This window comes from Plectrocnemia conspersa, unplaced genomic scaffold (assembly GCF_051122295.1).
Source record: "Plectrocnemia conspersa isolate PC_06_02 unplaced genomic scaffold, ASM5112229v1 ptg000011l, whole genome shotgun sequence".
In the NCBI taxonomy this organism is placed as follows: domain Eukaryota; kingdom Metazoa; phylum Arthropoda; class Insecta; order Trichoptera; family Polycentropodidae; genus Plectrocnemia; species Plectrocnemia conspersa.
This window is the reverse complement of record NW_028277175.1, coordinates 22,020,001-22,034,531: the sequence shown is the minus strand read 5'-3', so window position 1 is coordinate 22,034,531 and position 14,531 is coordinate 22,020,001. Positions and strand designations below refer to the sequence as shown.

The 14,531-nt window shown below is 39.0% G+C and overlaps 4 protein-coding genes across 5 annotated transcripts in view; 2 read left to right on the top strand and 2 right to left on the bottom strand.

Moving 5' to 3' along the window:
* Positions 1-1,924: 1,924 nt before the first annotated feature.
* On the top strand, positions 1,925-5,589 carry eIF3e (eukaryotic translation initiation factor 3 subunit e). Of its 2 annotated transcripts, none has more exons than XM_088196575.1 (9): positions 1,925-2,085; positions 2,284-2,400; positions 2,464-2,631; positions 2,710-2,832; positions 4,311-4,543; positions 4,629-4,757; positions 4,896-5,090; positions 5,172-5,406; positions 5,482-5,589. In XM_088196575.1, exons 1-9 carry the CDS (start codon positions 1,990-1,992, stop codon positions 5,506-5,508), a joined length of 1,323 nt encoding a protein of 440 aa, XP_088052701.1. In that variant the 5' UTR covers positions 1,925-1,989; the 3' UTR covers positions 5,509-5,589. The 2 variants fall into 2 exon arrangements, with proteins under 2 accessions (XP_088052701.1, XP_088052700.1); XM_088196574.1 differs by having other exon boundaries at positions 4,629-4,763.
* Positions 5,576-6,139, bottom strand: LOC148229948 (uncharacterized). The gene is made up of 2 exons (XM_088196576.1): positions 6,012-6,139; positions 5,576-5,885 (listed from the first exon to the last, which is right to left on the bottom strand). Exons 1-2 carry the CDS (start codon positions 6,093-6,095, stop codon positions 5,694-5,696), a joined length of 276 nt encoding a protein of 91 aa, XP_088052702.1. The 5' UTR covers positions 6,096-6,139; the 3' UTR covers positions 5,576-5,693.
* A 3,512-nt stretch (positions 6,140-9,651) lies between these two features.
* On the top strand, positions 9,652-10,347 carry LOC148229947 (uncharacterized). Its single transcript, XM_088196954.1, has one exon. It carries the CDS (start codon positions 9,652-9,654, stop codon positions 10,345-10,347), a length of 696 nt encoding a protein of 231 aa, XP_088053080.1.
* A 1,251-nt stretch (positions 10,348-11,598) lies between these two features.
* armi (probable RNA helicase armitage) overlaps positions 11,599-14,531 on the bottom strand; it is an 8,359-nt gene continuing 5,426 nt past the window's right edge. The window contains exons 5-6 of the mRNA XM_088196572.1: positions 12,808-14,531; positions 11,599-12,549 (exon numbers count right to left, since the gene is read on the bottom strand). The exon at positions 12,808-14,531 is cut by the window's right edge and continues 586 nt beyond it. Coding sequence (XP_088052698.1) covers positions 12,208-12,549; positions 12,808-14,531 — 2,066 coding nt within the window. The 3' untranslated portion in view covers positions 11,599-12,207. The remainder of the gene's footprint in view (positions 12,550-12,807) is intronic.

The following is a 14,531-nucleotide window of genomic DNA, read 5'->3' as shown; positions in this document are numbered from 1 at the left end:
GAAGAACGTAATTTTTCTGCTAGCTCAGCATAATTTAAATACACAATAACCAATTATTTTATATCAGAACTAGAGTAACTTTTTTTATTTTTATATGTAAAATTAAAAATAGGATCTAAAACTGAATAATAATATTTATTAGAAAAAAAATCGCAGGGACATTTGGTAAAGAAATGATTACAATTTTTGACTAATTTGATTATTACTGTGCAAAAAATGGATACATCATTGCTCATAGATAAGAAAAATTCAATAGAAGACCACAATAAATCTTTAGCGGATGTATGGTAAAAAAGTATTCTGAAATATCAAAAATAAAATACACCGGTTGGGGAATAGAAATTGAAAAAAGAATTAAGCGACGTAGAAGAATATCAAGAGATGTTTTAATTGATGCAGAGCTTTCAGTAGAAAACAAAATCATACGTGTTATGAAAAACGCACTTGACTGATTATAACAAGAAATATCAATACTATTTTCAAGTCATGAATAAAAAGTTTAGATTTCTGCTGGACATCGAAAATCTTCTTTCTATGTCAAATGAAAATGAACTACGGCAAAATTGTACAAATTTTGGGAATTTCTATGACACGGACGTCGATGGAAAGGATTTTTTCCCAAAAATCAAAGACTGTAAGATGCTCCTTACTACTCGTAATAAAGTTAATACTTATTACGAGTAGTAAGGAGCATTTTACAGTCTTAATACTCGGTAATCCGAAAACTCATTTGGATCTTTAGAGTTTTATTGTATAATATGCAGATGATGTATTTATAAATCTTCTCGTTTCACTGCAAATTCTTTTTACTGCTGCAGGAACGAATGCAAGTTGTGAGCGATCGTTTAGCAAGTTAAAGCTTATTAGACGTATTTGAAAGCTACAGTGGGATAAGCTCGTTTTAATAATTTAGCCCTTCTTAGCATCTTCTAATACTAATAATTTAGCTCTTCTTAAAAAAGAAACATTAAAAACAATTATTTCTATTATGTGATTGATTTAGTTTGCATCATCAAAATAAAAAAATCTTTAATGAACTGTAAATTATTTTTTTCTTTAAAAAGCTGGTATTTTTATTAAAATAAATTTAGTGTTAATTTCAGCGCATTTCCTTAGTGGCGTTTTGTTCTTTTATGTCTTATTTATTTCTTTGGATTTTTTAATAATCAAATATATGATGTTTTTAGTTAATTAGAAAAAATAATATTAATTAAATGGCCACCTTTAAAGCATTTGCTGCAGCCAATCCTTTTGACGACTTTTTCGTACATTTCGGGTGGTATCTTGGCTATATGTCTTGGCTATAACTTGGCGAATGTTGATTTTTTGATACTCCAACGTTTTGGGTTTGTTCGCGTTCTTTTTTGTACTTGCTGTAAATGTTGATACGCAATGCGCTTAGAATTATTATTTCTATATAAAATTGAGCAATTTTAACGCTAAGAGATCCATTTCGTGAATGTGCTGTTGCAAACTAACATTTGACACTTTGAGCATGCGTGATTATTGACAGGTGTCTGATTTAAAGTGCTGCCAACATAGAAAAATCGAATTGGATTACTCCGTATGATTGAGTGGATATTTATGTATAACACTTGTTGTATCTGCTTGAAAGACTTGCCAGTAATTAAGAATATTTTTCAGTAACTATATTTTATATAATTCAATTCGTTTGTTTTAAAATTTTTTTAAGCAATGAATTGCCTTAATTTATATTTTTCTGCCATGGAATTGTTTGTCAATAATGTAAAAAATATTTTCACCTAATGGACGTATTATAAATTTGTGAAATATATCAATTTAAAATTAAGAGGGGCGCGTACTTATTTTTCCAAAAGATTTAAATTATTGTATTATAGTCGATAAAATGTTTTATTTGATAAGGTAACAATAGCGTGGCACCGTTTTCAATTCGGTTACTATTAGAACATCCCTTTACGGCGGTGAGAAGTCCCTCGTGCAGCGTGGCTACGGCTGTCAGCCGCCATCATGAGCGTCTCCAAGTTCGATCTGACGTTCAAGACCGGCCAATATCTCGACCGGCACATGGTCTTTCCGTTGCTGGAGTTTCTCGCTGCCAAAGAGGTGCCTATATCTTCAAATTGCCTTCCATATTTCGCTAACGTCATACGCGATTGGGCGGTTCACAAATATGTTCTACATCATCACCGAACGTTATTATTTATCGTGTTCTAGTGCTTAATCGATTTTCCCTTACACGTACTAATATTTTAATGTTTTAATTGTATAGGTTATCTTTTGACTATTTGTTTTTATTTGTAGATTTATGATTCTAATGATTTGCTACAAGCGAAGTTGGACATATTGAGTAAAACTAATATGATCGATTATGTCATTGACATAAGAAAAATGTTGTATCCTGACGAAGAAGTGCCAGAGGTACGTTACGTTTGTAATAAATGGAAAACACGGTTTGAAATATTTATTTATTGATTATTGTAGGATATCAAGAATCGCCGCAGTGTGGTTCTTTCGCAACTCCAAGAGTTGCAAGACGCCGTCGAGCCAGTTTTGAAGCTGATGCAGCACGATGACGTCATGAAAACTATGGAGACGATGAGAGACTCGAAAATGCTCATCAACTATTTGACAACTAATAAGGAGTTTGATGTATGCGATTAACTATTAATCAGTAAAATGATGCTAATAAAATGTTAAATAAGTTAATTTAACGAATTACTGTTTTAGTTTAAAATTGAGATGATCGACAGTATGTACCAACTGGCCAAGTACCGCTACGAATGCGGTAACTATTGTGAATCTGCCAGTTATCTGTATTTCTGCCAGTTGGTGATGCCGCCAGTCGATAAGGTAAATATTTTACTCCCGAAGATGCTCTTTGCAATGATCTTGAGTTTTTTTATCCGCGACGATCTGTCCAACATACAAATTAGATTAACATTTTCTTTGAAAATAGCTGATAATATAATATATTAATATTTAGACTGATTTTTAAAAAGACAATTTTCTAGTAGCATTTATTAAAAAGTTTTGAAAAATTGCAAATACCCCTCCACATACGTGACACAATGTATGCACAATTTGTTCATGCTCAATTTCATAGTAATCTTGGAGACCGATTCCATAACCGTCTTCTTTCAAGTTCATCAATGTCTTGGCATTTTCGTACAAACTTTGATTACAGTCTTCCATTTTTATGGTGAATATATCATCGGGTGTTATCGGCGAAACGTTCCACATTTTATGTCTGAAATTATTTATTAATTAATTAACTTACGATATTCACGTTAAATCGTTAAAAACAATACCTGTGTACGTTCACTGCTGTCTTGGTGTTAAATTTGCACAATTTATCAAACGTGGCCATGAATTGTTTCATTTTCATAATCCACCAACAATCTTCAAGCCAATGCTTCATGGCTTGGTCGAAGCTTGCAAAAATCACCGCACAGTGAGTGCACTCGTGTTGACCGTTTGCAGTTTTATGATGTTTCTGATGAATCAACATGGAGTGTATCGCCGTGAATTTCTTCTTGCATAATTCGCAACGAATCAGAAATACGTTGTTTTCGTTGGTCGCCTGGCCGCTTTGCGCCAGCTTGACAAACTCGATGCATTCGGTAATCGACGTCAACTTTTTTAAAATTCTAATGTTGCGTTTTATTTGCAAATTGTCGCTCTTTATCCTTTTCAGATAGTCATCCAGGACATTGCTATCTGTACTTTCTGTACTGTCTCTTTCTTCGTTTTTTACAAACACCGAATTCGTCAGCTTTTGATCAACTAACTTTTGTGCGATTATATCCACTCGACTTGCGTCACCTTAAACATTTTAATCGAATATGACAAAATATAAATTACATAATGATATCGGGAATACCTTCATCCGCGACAACTTCGATGCTACAATTTTTTCGCTCCGGCTTAGATTCGCGCCAAGGGCTGAACGGCAAGTTTAACGTGGTTATATTGCTTAAAAACGCTATGTTCGATTCTACTTCTTCTCCGACATATTTTTCTATTATTAATTGATTCCCAGCACTCTGTTCCTTCGTCGCCAACACTTCCCCGATACCCCACGGAGTATGCAAACAGTTTGTATCGCCATATTCATCAGTGCCGCTTTCGTTATTGTACGTGATCGTTTTAAACATGGTTTCTTTCCCCGTTTCATATTTATTGATGATCAATCTCGAATACATGTCGGAATGACTGGTGAAAAAAAAATGTCTGCCATTTTTTACAATTATTTTTTTAAACATCTTCGGTCATAAGAGCATTTTTTTTGTCCATCAATTTTTTACTTTTTTTTTTAAATCTTTTTACAGAATTATTTGCCAGTATTATGGGGAAAACTTGCATCGGAAATCCTTGTTCAGAATTGGGACGGAGCTTTGGAGGACTTGAATAAACTGCGCGATTTCATCGACGGAAATCAATTCGCCAATAACATGCAAGTTCTCCAACAGAGGACATGGTTGGTTCACTGGAGTCTGTTTGTTTACTTCAACCATATCAAAGGACGCGATCTAATCATTGATGTTTTTCTTCACAAACCTCTGTAAGACTTGTATATATTATATATACATATATAGCTTTTGCATAATGTCACAAAAACTTATAAATATTTTTATCGATAATTACAGCTATTTGAATGCTATTCAAACAATGTGCCCGCACATCCTCAGATATTTGGCCACGGCCGTGATTATCAACCGATCGAGAAGGAACGCACTCAAAGAGCTGGTGAAGGTCATACAACAAGAATCATACACGTACAGGTTAATTTAATTGTTTGCGTGAATTTAACGTTTGATTTTTGTAGAATAGTATGGTTTGAAAGCTAACAAATCACAAAATAATCATTGGAGACCGACGTGTCGTGTCTTATTTAATATATGTCCAATTTACAGAGATCCTATAACCGAGTTCATCGAACATCTGTACGTAAACTTTGATTTTGACGGTGCCAGACAAAAATTACACGAATGTCAGACGGTGCTACTGAGCGACTTCTTCCTGATTGCTTGTATCGACGAATTCGTTGAAAACGCTCGTCTTATGATTTTCGAAACTTTCTGCAGAATTCATCAGTGCATCAGTATAGGGTGAGTTATTACTAAAGTTGAAAGAACACTTAACGACGAATAATTCATAGATTTTCAACTATTTTTTTTTATATATTACAGAATGCTCGCCGAGAAGTTGAATATGGATCCTGAAGATGCCGAAAGGTGGATCGTAAACTTGATTCGTAACGCTCGTTTGGATGCTAAAATCGATTCTAAGTTAGGACACGTCGTGATGGGAACTCAACCGATGTCTCCGTATCAGCAGCTAATCGAAAAAATAAACTCTCTCTCAGTACGTTCCGAAGCACTAACGTCGCTCGTCGAAAAGAAGCATAAAGCGAGGACTCAAGATGTGAGTTATTATAGTTAAATTTAACCTTAGAATTATAAATTTAATATTAACAAATTTGTATTTTTTTCATTTTAGATACGTTGGGGGGCTCAAGAGTTTTGAAATAAATAATATAAACATTTTTTGATCCTTATTTTATACATACAAATAGTATTATAATAAAAACAAATTTTAATGATCAAATCTGTGTATTTATTTTTCATTCAGTATAACCGACTACATCATACGTTTTTAATAAATAATATATTTGTATTTAAATAAATATAATCGAATAAAACTTATTCATATTAAAATGGTCCACTCTCGAATTGCCATGCTGTCGTATTGATGAAGTCCAATTCTTTACGCAAAGATTGCATACGTTTATGATGCGTTTCCTTCTGGGAACTCTTTAACGATTGTTCGATTTTGTGCTCGAATTTTATGTGAGTGAGAACTTGGTCGTTGACGACTGGCGAGTTGTGAGCGTCCAATTCTTGCTAAATAACAAAGATAACAATGTAAGTATGAAAGCAAGGTTAATAATAAATTAATCATGTTAACTTGTCAGATGTGAATCGATTAAATGTTTAATTTCTCACTTATGGTTATATTTCAAGTCTTACTTCTGTTTCGAGCCTGCTTCTGCTGCGACTGCGACTCCTAGCTCTTGAACTTGGAGTACCCGCCAGCGAGTTGTTAGCACTCATGATGACAGATGCAATGTTGCCAAAGTGAATATATATATTGCAACCTGTAATGAAAAATTATTACAAGGAAATTATATTCTCTAAATTCTAAACAAATAAATAAAAAGATTAACGTAAGTAAATGATAAATTTTGATAAAAAAAATATTTCAATGTTAATCTAACAAAACGTAAAAAATTATAAAAACTACTTTGAGGGGTAATATAGACAAATGTTTGGCGATACTTTTTTAAAGAAATATTACATCTATCGAGGCACACTTTTTATTTCCTATCAAAAAAATATCAAACTGTTTGGAAAGTCTTATATGGCTCGCTACGTACAATAGATAAAAAATAAATTAAAACCAATATACAGAGGCATAGCGAAGGGCGCCAAAACGAAATTGGTAATAATCCATACTCAAAAAATATATTTGATTTTGCTAGGAACTACTAGTCATTATTTGTAAACTATTTTGGTGACGGGATGGGTGATGAGTGATAATTAGACACAGATTGAGCCGCCGCAGTAGTAATTTATTGTGATATGAAGTTGTTTACATGCTACGGGGTGGGCGCGCGTCCGAATGCCCAAGATTACCAATAGAGAAAAAACTGTAGCGGGGCGAGAGGGGCGAGAGAGGGGGAGGCGAGCGACGGAGCGTGAGCGTCAGTCAGCGGTCAACCGCTACGTCAACAAGACGTACGCACCCCCAAACTGGTGACCCCGACGCGACGCGAGAATGGAGTTCGAAGCGAGCGGCGGTTTTCCGCCATTTAACATAGACAATTGTGAATTATAGTTCGCGCAGATGGAAGCTGTTTTCCGGTCTAGGAAAGCGCTTACCGAGAGCGAAAAATTCGACGTGCTAGTTGGCGGACTGCGCGGAAAGGCACTCGCTGCGGTCGCGGATTTGATACTCGCGCCGGATTTCGAGTTGCCGTACGCGACGATAAAGAAGCGGCTCCTCGACGCGTTCGCACCTTCGTTCGTAGAGCGGCTACGAAAGATGCAAGAGACGCCGATGGAGGGCAGGAAGCCGTCGGAGCTGCTCCGCCAGATGCGAACTTACGCCGGAAGCGCGATTCCGTCGGAGCTGGTCAGCGACATGTGGGTTCGGAAACTGCCCGAACGCGCACGCGCCAGCGTACTCAACCTCCTGGTGACGCACGCGACAGTCAAAGACGACGCCAGGCTGGAGATGGCAGCGAAGTTGGCCGACGCACTGCTCGCAGAGGGGATTCTCGCGAAAAATACGTCGATGCGGCAAGCAGTGGCGGACGGCGCGCACCGCAAAACAAGATGGCGGCTGAGCGACGCGCCTGCGCAGACGCCGACGGAAACGACTTGTGCTGGTTCCACCGCACGCACGGAAGCGCAGCGAGACGATGCCGTCCCCCGTGCGCTTGGAACAAATCCCGAAGAGTGGCGGGAAACGACAGCGAGAGTCGTTAACGGCGGAAAACGACCTCGAAATATCTCGCCGCCTTATCGTCAGCGACAATCGATCGGGTGGACGATTCTTGATCGACACAGGCTCGGAAGTGTCGATTTATCCTCGCCGCGCAGCCCACGTCATCGAACCCACAAGATACGAGCTCTTCGCGGCCAATGGAGCCAAAATCAAGACATACGGCCAGCGAACTTTCAAATTAGACTTTGGGTTAGGAAGAGCGTTTGTATGGAAGTTCGTTGTGGCTGACGTTACTAGGCCCATCGTCGGGGCCGATTTTTTGTCGCATTTCCACCTCATCGTAGATTTGAAACGCGCGACACTCACTGATGGAGCCGCTCGCTCGACGACGAAAGGGAGATCCATTGGACGAAACGCTGCGGAGGAGGTCCATGTTGTTTCCGACCGGTCGCAGTTCCACACGCTGCTCACCGAGTTCGCGGAAATAACCCGACCCGACGGACAGCCAAACGCTCGCGTTAAACACGATACCGTCCACTACATAACGACGGCACGGTGGTGCGCGCGTATCACCAGATTCCGATGGCAGCCAAAGATGTGCAGAAGACGGCGATTATCACGCCGTTCGGGCTCTTCGAATTCCCTATGATGTCATTCGGACTTCGAAACGCGGCCCAGACTTTCCAGCGGTTCATCGATGGCGTTTTGCGAGGCGACATCGATGGCGACGTCGAAGAACACCAGCGACATTTGCGCGAAGTGTTTACGCGATTGAAGGATCACGGAGTGCTGATCAACGCGTCCAAGTGTGTGTTTGCCGCTTCGGAAGTAACGTTTCTTGGCCATAGTGTATCCGCAGCCGGCACGCGACCAGTGACTGAAAAAGTGACGGCCATTAGCGAATTCCCAAAACCGCGAACAATCAGGCAATTGCGGGAATTTTTAGGCGTGGTGAATTTTTATCGGCGACACATACGTAAAGCCACTGAACCAATTGCTGACCGGAGTAAAAAAAAATGACCAGACGCCGATCGAATGGAACTCGACCGCTGAAAGTGCGTTCGAGAATTGCAAACGCGCCGTCGCTGAGGCTACGTTACTCTCCCATCCGGACCCTAAGGCGAAACTAGCGCTATTCACCGATGCATCAGACGTAGTCGTGGGAGCAGTCCTCCAGCAAACTTCCATGAGGGGCTGGCAACCGTTAGCTTTCTTCTCTCGGAAATTATCTTCAGCCCAACGGAAATACAGTACGTACGACCGCGAACTATTGGCTATGTACAAAGCAGTGCGTTATTTTAGGCACATGGTCGAGGGGCGAAACTTTACAATCTTCACCGACCACCGCCCGCTGACGTTCGCCCTCGATCAGAAGGCTGACAAGTGCTCGCCGCGCCAATTCCGACACCTAGACTTCATAGGACAGTTTACGACGAATATACATTACGTGCCCGGTGAGGAAAACACGGTCGCAGATGCATTATCAAGAACGGAGGCTGTGACTGCGGCAATCAATTTTGACGACCTAGCCGCAGCTCAATCGACGGATGACGAAAGCTTATAGCAGCAGGCGAAATACCGTTACAGCGATTACCTTGGCACGTGTCGGGTGCAAGTATTTGGTGCAACGAGAGGCGCCCGTACATCACCGAGCAGTACCAGCGGTCAGTTTTCGACTCGGTACACGGATTAGCACATCTTGGGACGAACACAACTGTCAAGATGGTAACCGAACGCTACTTTTGGCCGGGCATGCGGAAACAGTATCGTGACTGGGCTAGAAGCTGCATACCGTGCCAACGTTCTAAGGTAAACAGACACATACACGCACCCTTAGGAACCTTCGAGGCACCGACGAACCGCTTCAAGCATGTCCACGTGAACATAGTGGGACCGCTACCAATATCTGGGGATTTCAAATACCTGCTCACATGCGTGGACCGCTTTACGAGATGGCCGGAAGCATTCCCCATCGCTGACATAACAGCAGAGACGGTTGCCAAGACTTTCTTCAGTGGTTGGGTGGCGAGATTTGGCGCGCCGGTAAGAATTACCACTGATCAAGGCCGGCAATTTGAGAGTTCACTTTTCAGGAAACTAACGAGTCTGACGGGTGCCGCCCGCATTCGAACCACGGCATACCACCCAGCGGCGAACGGCATGGTGGAACGTTTTCACCGGCAACTGAAAGCAGCCATAACCTGCCACAACGGAGAAGAATGGATGGACATCCTGCCACTTGTCTTACTTGGGATCAGGGCGGCATGGAAAGACGACCTAGGAGCATCAACCGCTGAGTTAGTATACGGACAATCACTCTCGTTGCCAGGCGAGTTCGTATCAGCGGGCACTCGAGCTACGCCCAACGAACCGCAAGATTTCGTCGACAACTTACGTGTTAAGATGGCAGCTCTACGCCCTAAGAATCCTCGTCAGCATGGAAGCACACCAACGTTTGTTTTTAAGAACCTGGCATCAGCTAAGAGCGTGTTTGTCCGACGCGATGCAGCTGCAGCTCCGTTAAGCCCAACTTACGACGGACCTTACGAAGTGCTTTCCCGTACGGAAAGGGTCTTGATGCTAAAGATCAGGGATAAAAGTGTTGCAGTGTCAATAGATCGCGTCAAGCCTGCATTCATCCAACCTGAAGATACACAGGAAGGCTACGTGGGACACTACTTTTCCCCATCGAACGAGACTTCACTGACACCGCTGCAGCCGGAGATCAACCTTTTACCCCCGGAAACTGAGAATGAGCAAGCAACGCTACGCAGCCCGCCCCCCACGACATCAAGACCGACCAGGACTCTACGAATACCCGGCCACCTGCAGGATTTCGTCTTGGGTTCGCCTTAATCGTGAACTGCTCACGGCTAGTTCCCTGGAGGGGAGTACTGTAGCGGGGCGAGAGAGGGGGAGGCGAGCGACGGAGCGTGAGCGTCAGTCAGCGGTCAACCGCTACGTCAACAAGACGTACGCACCCCCAAAAAACCATTACCCCAGTGTTACAAGAGTGCCGCCAAGTTTTGGCCATAATGAAAATCTATATTTAAATATAAATCGGCCCCAACACTGCGACAACCAGTTTAAATTTGGCTGAAACACTCACACAAGCAAGATCCAGTGGTGGTCACTGTTTTCGGTACAGTTAAAATCATATATACTTATTTTCTCATTTTAGTATTCGCTGGGAGGAGCTAAAAAAAGCTCTGCCACTGACATAAAAACGTGATTTAGAAACACGCTGGAGCACAAAAATAAAAGGTGTCACAGATATTCATCGAAGACTGAACATATTAGTCGAACTTTTAATAAAATTGTCTGAAGATTCAGATATGACGTTTGAAACTAGAAGCGATGCAACACAATGGGTATAAAAAAATTTCATCTCTGGATATGGAGATATTCAAACAACGCAATGATTTATGCTACAATTTTGTTAAAATATCAAAAATAAATTGCACAGATTGGGGAGTAAAAATTGAAAAAACAATTAGGCGACGAAGAAGGAGGATTGCTCTTCTCAAAAATGTTGTCCTACTTTACAAAAAAAATTAAAATGGCATTTTTTAGTTCTTGTAGCAACTTGTCCTCCTCGAACATAAATTTCCGTGCTGCCGTTTTTTATAGCTCTTGCAGCAATTTATCCTCCTCGAACAAAAATTACCGAGATGACTTTTTTATTTTTTGTGTTCTCCTTTGATATATTTAAAATCTGGTAAAATAGCATTTTCTGCTCTAACTACGGCACTGCCATATAGATCTATTGTGACCATAGGATAGTTAATGTGTATCTTTTTTCTAAAGCGTCAAATTAAAAATATTGAAGAATGAATGGCATGATTAATGTCTACCCTATAAATTTTCAATATTATAAAAAATATTTTTAAGCGTTACTTACATTTTCGTTCGACTAATGTCTAAATTAACCAAATTTGTACTTTAAATTTTTATCAAGTCCTGAGAATTCTTCAAGAGAGTGATCCTTCAGTTATAAAATCTCATTTTTGAATTTACCAAAATATATATATATACTATATTTAAAGCTTAATACTTAATTAATAAAACACAATTATAAGGATTTCGCAGATGTAATAATATACACAATTTTCATAGTAAAAAAGTTTTAATAATAATTAAAAACATATTATAGTACAATACTGAATTGTAAAATTAATTATAAAAAAATCAGGTACACTCAAACATCATTGAGTAAAAACTTCCCAAAATATTATTTCACCTCTTGTAGAATTTTATATATATCAAATCGATGTTGTTAAAAATGATAATTATTGATTTATATGTTATTATCAATGTGGTAAAAAATAAGAAATTCGGTTTGTTTGAAAATTTCGGTTTGGTTTGTTTATTTGGAAATTCAGAAACCATTGTTTTTAAAATTAATTTTACTTTTACTGCAGAGTAAATCCTTTTAATTAAAATTTCGTGAGACTGAAATTTTATAATTAACAAATATTTATCTCCTTGAGATTTGTTTTAAGTTGGCCTCTTAATTAATTTCAAGATCTTTGGGGAACTTATTTTTAAATGTAAAAAACACAAAAAAGAAAATACTTAAGAAACTTTAGAACCTGCAATAGATCCATCTGAATCACTTAAACTTTTAAATCTATACATTGTAAGATTAAAAGTTATAGTTTTAATGTACCTATGTATTAATGTTTAATGTAAAAGTGTATGTTTTATAAACAATGCCTACGTATCTAATTCCTCTAAATCAGGTAAATCACAGCCTTTATAACAATATTCTTTAATGACTCTCAAAATGATATTTCGCCATAACGGATCAAGGAGTAATAAATGCGGATTCCCAAATATGACCAGGAGGATTTGAGCTCTCGATATGGCAACGTTCACCCGTTTCGGTAGTTTGACAAAACCTAATTGTTTCTCCAAATCTGATTTGATGTAATCCTTTTGCGAGCGGACAGTAGACAGTAAAATTATCTTGCGTTCCTGTCCTTGAAATTCTTCGACGGATCCGATCTTTGGCACCGGTACATCCTCATCATTTATCAACGAATGTATGAATTTCACCTGAAAATGATTATTTACAATTATTAAAAAACAATATTAACTTATATATATTTTTTATATTATGTTTTGCCTATTGTTTAGTGCCGTGTTAAAGCTTGATCAATAAGTTATCACTAAGATAGGATACTGTTGACAGGTATGTTTAAATCTGCATGTCAGAAAAGTTCAAGAATAATTATAAATAAAATAAGTTAATCAAAAATATCTACACTTCCGGCATGCTTTATGTTAAAGATAATTATAAATAAATTTTCTGACCTGCTGTTTGTACGGCGTAATAATTCCAATATCATCCGGTTCTATTCCCTTAGCATACAGTCTAAGCAGGAAATACAGGATTGATGACGCTTCTTGTGGATTATACCAAGATGGTGATTCTAACACTCTAAAGTTTTCACCTCTGATGCCGTAAAATATAATACCAGGATTTTCTGGTAAATCTATGATACTTTTAAGACGTTCAAAGTATTTCTTATTTACTGGGCTCTCTGGGTCGACTTGTGATATCAAACTTCCGTTGTAGAATAAGTCGCTACTTAAAGATATGATCTTTTGAATCGATCTGTAGTTAAAAGTCAGTTTGGTAATAAGTCGAGGATCGTACCCTTCGTTGTCAATCCCGTTACCTGCGATGTCTTTTTTGTACGGAACGGAATTCAGCAATCGTTCCAGATATGATTTCTCCAATCCACATTTTGAAGCCAATTCGGATGTAACTACTGGTCCCAATTGTAAAGGATCTCCAGACAAGATTATCTGAGTTGTTGGCTTATTGGCGAAAGACAGCACCGTCATAATCTCCGGCTCGGTGCATTGTCCAGCTTCATCTACGAAAATGTGTGTGAAATGTCCAGCCGGGAAGCCTAACCTGGCCAACGATGCTAGGCACATGCACGTTCCGATCGTGATTGGGTGCCGTCCGATGTAAGATTTCGAACAAAAATGATGTAGGCCGTTCTCGTCGATGTGTGATCTTGATTTGACCGAATTTTCACTGGCAATGTCCAAAGTTGCACAGAACGGTTTCAATTCGTCCGGAATTTTATTGTTTTCTAATTGATTCAACGAGACTAAGCGTACGAGACAACCAGGAGTGCAATCGCTGCTTTCTATTAAGCGCTGCGTTATTAAGTTAGCGGAACTATTTGAAGGCGTTGCTATCAACAATCTAGCGTTCAACACGAGACTTAAAATTTGCATAATGTTCTCGACCATTGTGACAGTTTTGCCAGTGCCCGGAGGACCGAATATCACATAAGGCATAGGTCTTAGTATGCCTTTTAAAACATTCACAACTGATCGCTTTTGTATTATATTCAAGTTCTCATTATACCAAATCATTTTTTGCTTCTTTACCTCGACAATTGATTGCTTATTCTTGACAACGATGGATTTTACTGTCACAATTGGCGTTTCTTGCGATTCGTCTATCTCTATTTGCGGCTCCTCAGCTTCCTCGACACAATTAGGAAATAATAAACGGGAACCAAGAGTCGAAAACGCTAAATCGATTGCAAAATGACACCTCCGAAAATTAGTCTTCGCAAAGAAAAACTCAACATCGAGATCTTCACCGTTATATTGTGTATGAAAAGAATTGCAAAATCGTAAGAAAACATTATTGCCGTTTATTTTCTGGATGTTTCCTTCGAAAAGCGGCGAGTCCGCATTCCACGGATTCTTAACATTCACATAGTCATTGGTTTGCAAACAGGGCCTTCTTTCAGACAGACCATCTATCTCTAAAATGAGACATTCGCCAGATTTAATCATGAAAGCATTTTTCATGTCGTAATTCCTAAACAGTATAGTGTTATGTATCTCTTCAAAATACATCAGTGTGTGGAATATTTCTTTATAATTATCTATGGTTAACGGCTGCAATACCACAGACGATGAGAGTGAATATTCGCGATTGTATTCTTTGCTAAGTTCGTAATATTCATCCCACAATTTTTTCGGAATCACATAAATAGGTATTC